The sequence below is a fragment of the Pan paniscus genome, chromosome 15 (assembly GCF_029289425.2).
Source record: "Pan paniscus chromosome 15, NHGRI_mPanPan1-v2.0_pri, whole genome shotgun sequence".
Taxonomy (NCBI): Eukaryota; Metazoa; Chordata; class Mammalia; order Primates; family Hominidae; genus Pan; species Pan paniscus.
The window spans coordinates 81,852,801-81,866,510 of record NC_073264.2 but is presented as its reverse complement, the minus strand read 5'-3'; the positions used below and the strand labels follow the sequence as shown (position 1 = coordinate 81,866,510).

General features: G+C 34.7%; 1 protein-coding gene across 4 annotated transcripts in view; it reads left to right on the top strand.

The window, feature by feature from the left end:
- Window positions 1–13,710, top strand: part of CEP128 (centrosomal protein 128) — a 447,679-nt gene that overhangs the window by 171,384 nt on the left and 262,585 nt on the right. For all 4 annotated transcript variants that reach the window (XM_057299772.2, XM_063596092.1, XM_034937939.3 and 1 more), the window contains one exon: window positions 10,663–10,839. In XM_057299772.2, the coding sequence (XP_057155755.1) occupies window positions 10,663–10,839 (177 nt within the window). The remainder of the gene's footprint in view (window positions 1–10,662; window positions 10,840–13,710) is intronic.

Here is a 13,710-nt window from a genome sequence, read left to right as displayed (position 1 = left end):
TGACGCCCTAGTAGGCATGTGTCACAGTGCACTCTTTTAGCCTTGCCATCTGCAGATGGCTTAAGTGTTAAACAGCTCAGTGCTCTCTTGGTACCTAGGTCCTGTCCGGCATCCAGGAAGAATCAATTCACGCATGGACTTGAAGGATGAATGCATGGTTTTATTGAGTGATGGAAGTGGCTGTCAGCAGGATGGATGGGGAGCTGGAGGGGGGATGGAGTGGGAAGATGATCTTCCCCTGGAGTTTGGCCATCCAGCAGCCGATCTCCTCTCCAACCGTCCCCAGTGTAACTCCTCTCGATGTTCAGATGCTCCTCTCTTTTGTCTGTCACACCATTCTGCCATTCTTCTGCCCTTGTGTTCATCTTCTTTTCTGCTCATGGAGCCAGGGGTTTGGGGTTTATATGGGTACCAGATAGAGGGATGGGTGGGCCAAAAGGCAACTTTTGGGCACAAAAACAGGAATTTTTGTTCTCATTTAGGGCCATGGGTTTCCAGCCTTGAGGGTGCAGCCTTTGTGGGCAGCTGCCCCTCTTCTACCCCATATTTCCATGTGTACTGTCCATATCAGTAATTCCAAAAAGCATTTGGTATCAGTGTTAAAGTTTATAAGAATTTTAAACAGAAGGTCAGCTTAAACATAATCTTAAACAGGAGGTCAGCTCCCAATACCTTATTTTATAGATGAGGTTCTGGCCCAAAGAGTTAACTGACTTACCTAAGAGGTCCCAGCTATCCTTGGGTAGAAATGGAAATAGGACTCAGGGTTACCAGTCCTGTTCTTTCCATTGATCAGAATTGGTAAGAACCATTTCTGGCCAGTGTTAATTGGAGACACTGAGCTATCTCATTTAATACTTACTTGTTTCAATAGCTATGCTTAGTTCTCTTTAGAGGACCTTATTTTCTGCTATTAATTCTTTCAGAAGATGAGAAAAACTTCAATGAAACAATTAAGAGATAGTTTAAGACCAGAAATTATGAGACATCTAAGGCTATAGCAATTGATAGGAACTTGTGTTGAATAGATCAGGATGCATAGAAATGCATTTTTGTTCCTTCCCATGAAAAGATTTATTTAAGTCATCTATAAAGTGACACCTAGTAACATTTTAAAGCTGTCATTATGTTGGATAAAAACACTTGAAATCGTTTTCTTATACAACATATGGATCTTTAAAAAATGGTAGTTATAATTCACATTTGCAAGTGTATTTATGGCGCCCATTTCTACAGATGGTAGAAACTGAAGTTGAGAGAATATAGTGACTTGCTCAACACTGCATAGAAACATGGTAGAAACAGGATATAAGCATACAGTCTTTATATTCTTCTCCTTTATTTATTGCCAGCAAAATGACTCTCTTTTCATTGAACTCTTAGCATTGAATTTAAATTTAGGGTTATTGCATTCAACAAATTACCATATACTCTTATTTTTTGGTCTGACAAATTTTGGAATGTGAGTCGTCAATGATTTTGTTAGAAAAATCTAATTAAAACCTGAACTTTCTGCATAAAACATATCTGTGAGAGGAAACAGTGAATCAGTGTTTTTAAACTTTGTGTTTCAGTTCTGATTTAACCATCTGTTTAGGATTGCTATTTTTTGATGATGGGGAAAAATATATATGATTTTCAGATGTCTGTTCTATGAAGTATTCACTACTTTGCAAAGTCACATTGTCACATTTTTGACTAAGAGGTATTTGATGGTAGCAGGCAGAATTTTCTGACTTCAGATTTTTCTAGAGAAATCAGAAAAATAGAAGCAAATGAGCTGTGGACTTCTAGCATTTACTTTAATGTTTACACTTTAGGCCATTTTTAGGCAGCTTGTGGTCTTTTTTTTGGTGCTACAGATATTTTAAGTTGTGTGAGTAGAATAAAGTTGTAGTCACCACACATTAATTTAGAAGCAAATTTAAACCAGATACTCTAAGTAAACACTAACTAGGATGTTATGAGTAATTTCCTGTTAGATTCCCATCTTCTTAATAAAAACAATAATAAAAATAATAAAATGGTTGAAGGCAAATGATACATTTTTAGGAGTTTTCATTTAAAGTATGTTTAATTGAATCACATGTAACCATTAAGCCCAGAGTACTCCTTGACTTTTACAGAGAATAGGCTGAAATAACAGAGTGCTTCCCATTTATGAAATGTAATGTCAGATGTTAAGAAAACAGTATAGAATGCAAAAATGAAGTGAATATACAGTGGGAAGGGAGAGGATGCATTTATATGTGCAGCTGTGGCAAAGAGAAGGGAAAAAAATAAAGGTGGATAGAAGTACTTCTGGTTTCTACTTTCTGAATTAGAACACAGCTATGATGAAGCCGTTTTGGCAATGACTTTCCTACCAACTATTTACAATCAAAGAGGTTGATTTTAAGTGAATTACAGGAGTAAAGTCAAAGTTTACCAGTTGTACCCACTCCTGACTTGGACTTGATTGGGAGGCCTGCTATTAAATCCTTAACTCACTGAGGGGTTGATAACTACAAGGGTCTAGAGGAGAAGGCAAACATGTTCTGCACTTTCCATTAAAATCCTTTACTATTAGCTTGATTTCATTTACTTCCACAGTTGTGAGTGATCCCTGTAGTGTGGGTATCAGGCTAAATAATGGTGTATACCATTGGTTGAGGTGAAAGAAGCCGATGGAATAGGCAACATGAAAGTTCTGTATCATACCTGTTTCAGTTAAGCAATCTTAGTTGGCTTTGGTTGACCCTAAAAGGGAACATAAAGTGAATGTCTGGGTTTGTTTTCATAGAGTTTTTCTTTCATCAGCATTTAAATTGTTTATTGACTCAATTCATTTTGTTGTTTAATGTTGAACAAGCAATAATCAATAAATTTTAGGAAAAACACCTAAGAGGTGCTTGTTATATACAGGTTATTTTATTTGGACTTTCATTTTTAAGTTTAAAAAATATTCTTTCATAAGAAAAGTATTAATGATAGACTGGATTAAGAAAATGTGGCACATATACACCATGGAATACTATGCAGCCGTAAAAAAGGATGAGTTCATGTCCTTTGTAGGGACATGGATGAAGCTGGAAACCATCATTCTCAGCAAACTATTGCAAGGACAAAAAACCAAACACCGCATGTTCTCACTCATAGGTGGGAACTGAACAATGGGAATGTCACACACCGGGGCCTGTCGTGGGGCAGGGGGAGTGGGGAGGGATAGCATTAGGAGATATACCTAATGTAAATGACGAGTTAATGGGTACATCACACCAACATGGCACATGTATACATATGTAACAAACCTGCACGTTGTGCACATGTACCCTAGAACTTAAAGTATAATTAAAAAAAAAAAAAACTCAGAATAAAATTCAGTTTCCTTTAAGAAAAAAAAAAAAGAGGAAGAAATCTTGATGGTTATTAAAGACACTGTAACCTTATAAACATTTCTCTCAAGATGAATGATAATTTTTTTCTTTTGAAAATTAAACAATGTTCATTCCAAATGCATAATTTGAAACTCTAGTTGTTTGTTCCCTTGTCCATATTTCATTTCAGAAATAGAAATGCATCAAAATTGGCTGATTTTTAAATTATGGATGTTATTTCTATTTCCAGGCATTTGTCTTGAGAGAAATATGTAATAAGAATAAAAATGAATGCATAAAGTATCATTTAGAAGGTATTTGTTATTTCAACTTTGAATATTAATTTCTAGGAACGTATCCAATACATATCCTAACATGTTCTGATTATGCTGTTCATCGTCTTTGTATTGCTCAATACTTTCCTAGAAAAAGACAATGAAAAGCCTGAGGCAGAATAATTTCTTTAAATGTGGTTAAAAGTTTGAATTAGAATTTCCATTTTTTTGATTCTGGTTTATGGAAACAAACTTTTGTAAGCCTGCCTAAGACCAGGTTATAGATTGGAAAGTCATTCACACCCAAGTTTTAACCTGCATCAAATCTTAAAGCCAGTGTTTTGATATGCCATCCCGTTTTTCTATTAGCTCCATTGTTTTACTAAGGCTCTTGCATACTCTTAACGCTATGAATCATAACTTCTTCCCCTCTTTTGGAGGAAATAGTATAAAGCAATCCTCTGCTTATCAGAGGAGAAGGAAGAGAGTGTATCTAACCCACAAAATGGTAGCATTTTTGTTTTAGAAACCAATCTTAGAGTAGAAATCATAGTGTTCCTTTGCTTGTTAAATACATGTAAAGAATCAGCTCATTCTCTCACACATGGACCCATATTTAGTTCATCAGCTGATCTTATTGACTCTACTTTAAAATTGATTCTGCATCTGAATACTTCTTACCACTTCCAGGGCTCTCACTATTGTGATATCGTCTTTTCTTGATAGTTACAATAGTCTCGCTACTGACAAAGTGATTGTCCTCAATGAATTAAATAATTAACTGTGGCAACAAAAGAGAACTAACTTACTGTAGCATGAGAAGTTATCTGAGTTCAGAGATTAAAATTTTTTTCTTGTTTATAATTTTTAAAAATTGTTGTATTGGTTGTATGCTTGACACATTTAATATGCTCAAAAATGCTTGTCAATGAGTAGAACATAAAAGCTTATTTATGTTTTAGCAAGATTTATGAAATGACTGCTATGTGAGACAGTCTAGTAGGGGCTGGGATATGTAAATAAAGAAGGATAAGATCTTCACATTAGAGGTACTCACAGTCTGATGAGGAGACAGACATAGAAGACACAGAGTAGTGAGTGGCAGAGCAGAAATTTAAATTTTAGAGGTTATAGATTGCAAAGCCTGTCATACCTAAGTTTTAACCTGCATCAAATCATATGGCCAGTGTTCCCATTTGCCATTCCTTTTTTCTATTAGCTCTATTGTTTTACTAAGACTCTCACATGCTCTTAATGCACTATTAATCATAACTTCTTTTGGTAGCACAGAGAAGGGGCACCTGATATTCCTGTGCAAGAACTCAGGTAATCTTTCACTGTTCTAACAACCATGTGGGTGAGGAAGGAGGGGTGTGTTATTGGACTTTTATAATGAGTTAGGAATTCACCTTCCTTTTCCTGTATATTCTTGAGAAGAGTTGGTTTCCCAGAGGGCAAATGATATATGTAGGGTAAATCCATGGAGATTTTTCAAACTCATCTGAACTCTTGATTTTAGAGTTATTTTTGCTTTGTCTTGTTTATTTTTTGATATCAGTCTAGATATTTCATATATAGACAAGTTTTGAGTTTAAGGAGCTCTCCATTATGTAAAAATCTAGTTTTGAGAAATAAGCTTGAAAAAAGTGGTTATGATGTGACCAGCACTTGATGTGTTATTTTTTCTTTTTTGGCCATTTTGTAAGACAGTTGAAACTGCTGTGTGGTAATTTTCCAGCTTAAATTATTTCCAAGTTTCCTATAGTATCCATCGCAGATATCTTCTCTTTTAGTTGCCCTTGTAGTTTCTGCCCTGGTTGACATTTTATGTTGTATCCTAACTTCTTTGCAGCTGAGTCAACTGTTGGTATAAAAATGTGGGCCTTCTTTAGAGAGTCAGATAAATGGTTTCTAGACAGATCCAATTTTTGTTCAGGATAGTTTCATAATTTGCCTTGTAATGCTAGTGTCCTGGATTTAAAGCTTAGGCATAACAGTTATCTTGAGTTATGAAAATATTCTTCCTCAAAACTTTTTAGGGGATGTGTGCATGTCAGTAGGTTCAACAAGCTGTATTTCCAGTAACTTTGCTTAAATTGCATTCGTTTTTATTTCAGCCTTTAATATTATTTGATTTCTCTCTTTCTCTACCTTTTATCCTATCTCCCCCTACCCTTTGTTGACGTATGTAAAGATGGCCTTGGGACTGAAATATTGTCACATTTGCTGACTCAAGTTAATTTTCAGTGAAGGAAAACCATTAATTACCTTTGTAAATTAATGATTTATTTAGTCATGTCAGTGTACTTTATTTAACGTAATATTTCTGTTTAAAGTGTTTGATGAACTGTTTTTACTTCATGTAATAGCCATATTCTAAATAAAGTGGCATTTCTGGAACTCTTAAGACATTGAAGGAATCTCATAACCTTTTACCAAAGAGATACTATTTTGGACATGCTCTTGTGTTATTGAAGCTTTTATATTTCTGATAAGATCTATCTCCTTATAATCTTTAGAGCCTCTGGGAAAGTGAATGCTCTGAGTTGTAAAGAGCATGCTGAAACATAAATCTATAATTACAACAGCATTTCTTATCTTTTGAATTATAGGACAGTTCATCAAACCAGTTAACAGAGTGTGTGTGTGTGTTTATCATGAGATTGTCAGCAGTTTTATTTTACGTTTTCTTTATACTTAAGTGTCAACAATATGAGCCTTTCTTGTCCTAAAATAGAAGCTTCATAAAACCTTTCCTGTCTTGACGATGGAACTATACCTTGTTCAGTGTGTGATTAGCACACTTTTGAAAATTGGACTAAAGCAGATTTTATGTGTACACAGGTACTTCTTCAGCGCAGATGGATAGCCCCTTTAAAAGTTTGGGATATTATGCATGTTCAGTGTGCTTTTGATTTTGTGGTCTATTCTGAATATGTCAATATGTCATATATTTTCATTTATAATAAGGCTCATTCAGAATTTAATTTTTGATTTCTCCTTTCTACTTTAGGACATTAGTCCTCACATAACTTGCTGAAAACTTTTCTGAATTTTTCACATTGTTTTTCTAAATTCTAATGTTAAGGCCTCAGCCTTTCTAGCATTTTAAGAGAGAAGACTAGTCAGGGGATCAGGTTATGGGGTTGTATTTAATAGGTTCTTTCACTTTAGTCAAGTTATGTAGTCTGTTTGCGCTTTGGTTACCTAAAATGTAAAATTAGGGGTTGGTTTATTCTCTGGGGTTCTTTCTCAAACTCAGCCATTATCTAGGATATCTTTCTTCTTGAATCTCATAGACTGCTGTAGTTAGCTTCATCTGCCTTCCTCCCTACCCTCCAAAAGGAGTTACCTACATTCCCTAGCTCCAGGCATCTGTGTCCTTTCACCCTGAAACATTGAAGTTAGATTGTGTCTTCCATATTTCTAATCATTCTCTAATATACCACATTTTGCCTCTGGTTCTGTAGAAATTTGGTAACTTTTTGTTAATCTTGTAGAATCGGGATATTGCCCCCTCTGAATTGACTGAAAGACCAGGGAATAGCCTAAATATTATCATCTGCCCTTACTTATTTGAATGCCTCTAAATCTAACAGGATACTTGGATTAACTTCAGCCAATTTCCAGCCCCAACCCTCCCCCAGAATTAGCTGTGCTTGCTTAGTCAGCACATCTATTTCTAAAACATGAAACTGGGAGAAAGCGCTAATTCATTGGGTACCATAATTAGTGTTCAATTAAATATGCCCAAACCAGATGAATGGGACAAAAGTAATGACATTTCATGCAAATGTTTGTTGACTCTATGAGAGTAGGAGCCTGCCTGTCTGTGTCGTTTACTCTATCTCCACACTCGAACTTAGCCAGAAGGCCGAGAAGCAATCACTTACTCCATCTGTAGTGGACACTAGAATGTCTTGTCTAGAATAGGACTTAGGTAAATATTTGTTGGATGAGGGGGATGAATGAATGAAAGAATGAAATTATAACTGCTGAAGTATGGTGTGGAAGAGCTTACTTAACTCTTGGATTTAGGAATCTTGGAGTACATGCAGACAATGGAGACCACTATGTGTCTGAAACCTAATCAAATAAAAAACAGGGGAAAGGAACAGAAATCTTTACCTGGAAGTTTAGAAGCCTTAGTGGGGGTGAAGGATTTGTTTGTTTAGTTTAATTGTTGCATATAGCTTGGACACTGATGGAGAGAGTTTACAGCTTTGTCAGGTACTCTGTTCCTTGACACTTGTGTTCATTTAGTGGTTAGATGACTCAACTGTCAAAAATGCCAAATAAGGGAATCCTGAAGGAGCAAGTAGTTGAATTTACTGATCTTTAACATCCATGTGAGCCCATAGTCCTACAGCTTTTACTTCAAAGAGAGCTTGGACATAGCATACAACTGTCCCACAGAGGATAGTGAAGTGGATAATGAAATTTTCTATGTTTTCTAAAGAGACCGAACTTATAGAGATTTTTCTGACAATATCAACATTCTCAAGAATATCAAAAGATTGAAGTAGTTTTATCTTCTTATTAATAAGAGACAAGTAATGGAGACCACAGAAAAGTAGTAGTGGATGAAAGAGAGTTGGCTTTGAGGGAAGTGAGAAAAGAAAGATCAATTATAACATTATTTTGAATTGCTTAGATGTAAAATATGGGCAGTCTTCTAATACATCGGTAGTCTCTGATAGGGTATTTATTTTCTTTATTACTATCAGACCATGAAAATACTGCACCATCAGGAGGCCTTATGTACGTGTGGGGAGAAACCTCCTAGGACACCTCAGTAGCCTCCAAGGTTATAAGCTCTGCATGGTAATTGATGAAATCATCTTTAACATATTGAATTTGTGTCTTCAAAAAATGTTTAAATCATTTATTCAGCAAAGTGGAGGAGTTCAAAGATGATAATAAACTTGTTTTGTAGACTCCTGAAATTAGCAGTTTATTTGGGGAGATAGGTGCACAAGCAAATAATTATATTACAATTTGAAAAAAATTAAAAAATTATGATATACCTAATATACTATGGGAATGATTTGCTTCAGGAGTTCAGGAAGAAAGAATGCAGCATCTTAAAGGATAAACTTTGAAGGATAAGAAGGTATAGGTGGTAGATACACAGGAACAGTAGGGAGGCAAATATCACCTAGAGACTTAGTAATAATGTTGCTTTCTAATGAGTAAATGATACAATTATCAAATACTGTTCAGAGCTGGGATGTTAATTTTTCAGAAAACTCCTAGATATGAGCAAGACTTGGGAAAATATTAATCAATCTAAAGAAATGATGTATTAATTGGTAGGGAGAGTTTGGACAGAAACTCAATGTGGAAAAACAAGAAAGTTAGGGAGATACACCTCAGCACCCTCCATGCAAATACTACCTAGAAGAATGGAGCTCCTGTTATTGTGGTTTGTAAATTCCTGATGTGTGGTGAACATGCTGGACTTTCATTAGCCGGATGCCATTTGAACATTGTTTCATAAAACAAACTCCCCTTGCTCTAATTTCCTATTCGTTAACCTATAGTCTGATTATAGTTTGCCTTCCCATCTAGATCTGTCTATAGGGAGAAAATGTACTGGTTATGCTGACATGGACATTCTGATTCATATGGTAGTTATGGGTCTCATCGTAAATGAATGTAGTTAATTGAGTGGCTTTCTAGTTCATACACATTAATCTCTTGTGAGCTTAATGTTACTCTGCTGCTGAAAGTACCTCTCTGAGTACCAAAAAGAAATTCCAGTTCCTAGGTTTACAAAGCTGAGATCCAGACCCAGATGATGGACTAAGATGAACTCCTGGAGATAAATGTCTCTTGGCTACCAGCCCCATTTTGAAGTAGCACAACTTCAAGCAGAGTTGTACAAGTCAGATGTGGTCTGGGGAGACATATGTAGGCAGATTTAAGATGCTGTAAGTAATCAAATTCCAATAGAGTGGAAAGGAGGAAGATGAGGCATGAGAGAAGTGCAGAAGATAGATTATGAAAGGGTCTGTCTTTCCTGGCAGAGGATGTTTCATTTGTTTTTAAAGTAAGTTGAATTGAAAGGAAATATCATTTATGTTTCTTTTAGTAAAATATCATTCTAGCTTTCATTATTAATTCTTAATGAGTGGATCTCCTTGTTATTTTTTTTCAATTCAGGTTGGGTTTGTGGCTCACATAATTTTCCTTGTTTTGTTGTATTTAGCAGGCCAGTTGAAGATGGTTAGGTTACAGTGTGATGACTGAAGGTGTCATAGCTAGCCATCGTGGATTTGGTCCACCATTTAGACATACAATTCTAGTGATTTTTTTATTTTATTACAAGCCCTATGTATTTGGAATTTCTCTAGTAATGTAACTGTGTAATCATAATGATTTAGAATTATTTTTGCCTAGAGTGGGTCCCCAAGTCCTTGTAATCTCTGAAAGGGCTCCCTTTTCTTTAAGTATATAATGACAAGATGAAAAGTACCTTCATCTTTCTTTTATCAAATTTTCATGACTCAAAAGCATTTATGTGGTAAATGCAATTGCATTTGAAACTTAGAATTTTTCTAAAGCTATGTTTTGGTGAGATAAAGGTGGTAACACTTATTTTTTTCCTCAAATGAAGAAACTAGCATCATATTTAGCAGTTTATATTTTCTGGTGTTTTACTAATGTTCAGTGAAAGCTTGAAGTCAGTGTCTGACATCATCTTTTACTCTCATTCATTACTGAGAATATGTTATTAAAATGGGAAAAGGTTCTTTTTTCTACTTCTTTTTTTCTTTTGGTTAGGGACTTATTATAATTTTGTTTGCCAGATATCTTCTCACCAGTTCCCAAACTGCCCTACGATGGAACTCCATAATTTTACCTCAGTTAATGAGTAGATTAAAGTGTTTTATTTTGGTAAAGTAAGGGGACTGATGGAATCAGATTTCTTTTCAAATCCACTTCTAGTTGGTTGAACAGGTATTACAAGTATTTTCTTGCCTCCACTTAATGGTAATCACCTTGTTTAATTTCTTTCAATGCCTTAGGAAAAACATATAAGCATTGAAGAGGAGCACTTAAGGAGGATGGAAGAGGCCAGATTGCAGCTCAAGGATCAACTTCTTTGCTTGGAGACTGAACAGGAATCCATTCTTGGTGTGATAGGAAAGGAAATTGATGCAGCTTGTAAAACATTCTCCAAGGACTCAGTGGAGAAATTAAAAGTAATTATGAATTCTCATTGCACCTTATATTTTCAGTTAGTTTCCTAATATATAATTGTAATAGGATTTTCATGTGTGGTAGTCAGATTATTATTATGGAAAATTTTATAAAACAAAATAACATTTTGCATTTTTTAGAATAAGGCGCTGGATCTATTGCACAGTTGTGGTGAGAGAACGAATGATGTTATTTCATTGAATTGGCTGTGTCTCACTCTGTGGAAAAAAAAAAAAAAAGAAAAATCTTATAAGAGAAGTAGCCCTTGGAGTCAAGAGGCCTGGAATTTGAGTTTTCACTATCGCAGGCTATTTTTGTTGTTGTTGGTATATTACTGGCTAACATCTATTGAGTACTATAGTATAGGTACTGTAGTATGCATGGTGTTTTAGTCTCTCCATTATCCTCTGAAACAACCCTATCTTTTAGTTACTCTGATTAAACCCACTTAAGAGAAAGGGAAGTTTAGACGGTTTAAGTAACTTGCCCTTGGCTGTACATCTGGTTAAATGCTAAACTAGGGCTTCAAACCTATGGAGTCTAACTCTGGAACCTAAATTAATAACCACTATGTTATCCGCCTTCCCTGTTTAAACCAACTGTATTTAATTTAGCTTTTCTATTGTAACAAATGGAATACTGCTACACAATTTAGAGTCATAGTAAAATGATAAATAAACACAGAAGTGATCATGGATGCTCTGAATTCCTTGCAGGTAAGCACTTCTGTCAGCTCTAGGTTTTGCTGCTATTTTACATACAGAGAACATTACATTGCTTTGATATGTGTAACCATAATACATTACAGTTTAGCATCATTTACCCCTCTGTTTACTGCATTTGGTGATATGATGGCACTCACATTGTGATATTATGCTGAAATGCTTTTTATTTTTCAGCAGTTTCTGCTATTGATTTTGACATTTATTAGTCTTTTTCCTCTTCTAGAATGACCTTCCTTTCTCATACTACTATGTTCCCCTCTTTTTTCTTGCTCTTTCTCTCTGCCTTTTTTTCTATCTTAAATTGTGTTTAAAGGAAAATATAACTAATTCTCTTGCAGTCAAGGCATTTTTAGAATTTGTCTTTAATGGAAATATTTTAACTAATAGAATTTGGTAGAGTTGATGGAATTCTTACAATATGTATTCCCATTTACAATTTTTTTTTAAGTTCAAGTGTTACTTTGAAAAGACTATGAGTCTAATATGAGAAATAATTGGCTTTAGGGGGAAAACTAACTCTTTTAGAACTATTGTAGGGCCTATGATAATTCTAACTTTTTTTTTTCCTAATGCTGCTTTTTAAATTTAAGACTTGTCATATTTGCGTTTATTTAATGAATGTGGAGCCTTGAAAATCCTAATTTTTATCTAGAAGAAGTATATATTAGCAATGCAATATTTATTCTATATTTAAATATTTGTAACAGCATGGTTTGTTTTCAGTCATGTGGGAAGGTAAAATGGAAACATTTGGATCATGTTGTAAGATATATATATGTATATACACACACACACACACATATATATATGCACTCACATATGTGCATATATATACACAGTTTGTTATGGGCAATTGCAGGCAAATACATGATGTGCAGATAGCAGATTGCTTAAATATTTTATTTCTTTATGAGTCACAAATTATCCTTCCAATATATTCCAAGAAGCATCCAATTTTTTATAGGCTTTCAGACATGGAGTGACTGTGGTAATGGGTTTTACGCTTCTTCCCCTAGAGAAAGACTAATTCAATCCAAGTCTTGGGTGGAAAATAGATCTAAAAGAAAGGAAATTCTATTAATTTTTTAAGAGTCTACATTTTTTTCATTGTGGGCCTCTTTTCATTAGTAACTTCTGTTGTTTTATTGCTGTAAACCTGGGGAAAAAAAATGGAATGCTCAAGAACATAGCACTCAAGAAACATACTCAAGAAACCACCCAGGGGTGTGGTAAAGATAAAATTTATGTTTGTTTTGTAGTTTATAGTTCTGAGAGAGTGTGGAAGAATCATGTAAAATGTTTTCAAAAAAGGAATAATTCCACTTAGTCATTTATTGATTCTTGAAATATTGCTGATGAGATTTTCAGCCATTGTATGTAAAGAGTAACAGTGCTATGGAATAGATTAGAAAATAGATATGTAATAAATGAGTTTGAGAAAAGTCCTGGGAATGTTGATGTTATTTTTAGTTACATTTTTCTTTTTCAAGTCACTGTATTTGTTACTTATTCCACTTTAGTTAATGTATGTGTTTGACAATGAAGGACAGACATACACTACAATTGTAAAACAATTAGGAAAGTGTCTGAATTAAGATGTATCATTCTCACAGGCCAGTTTTTGATAATTCAAGAGCTCAGGTAAATAGATTAGTTCTGCACTGCACTTATTTTAGTCTCTCTCTTTCCATAACACTTGGTCTGAGTATTCATTCAGTTTTAGAGCATGAAGATGATGGGCTTTGGATTAAGACAGGTATAGGTTCATATTGGAAGTCATTGCAAATTTCTAATATATGACCTTGGATAAGTTATGTAAGCTCTTTCCTCTCTAAGAGTTCATGTCCCCAGTTATAAGTTGGCTCATTGAGAAGATAAAGGGAGATAAGATATAGAAGATGCTATTATAGGGTCAAATATCTTGCGCTTAGTGGATACTCAAGTAATGTTACCTATCATTATTTTGTATTGCCTTTTTTAGTAACATGTTCACAAATACATATGGCTTCTCTTTCTTTATATTTTTAATGACAAATGCCTGTTATCGTGCTTTTTTCATAATAGGCCTTGAAGCCTATTTATTAATAGTGACATCTTGATATGCAGTAGCAGTGGTTTATTGTGTTCTCTGTCCCAGACACTGTGCTG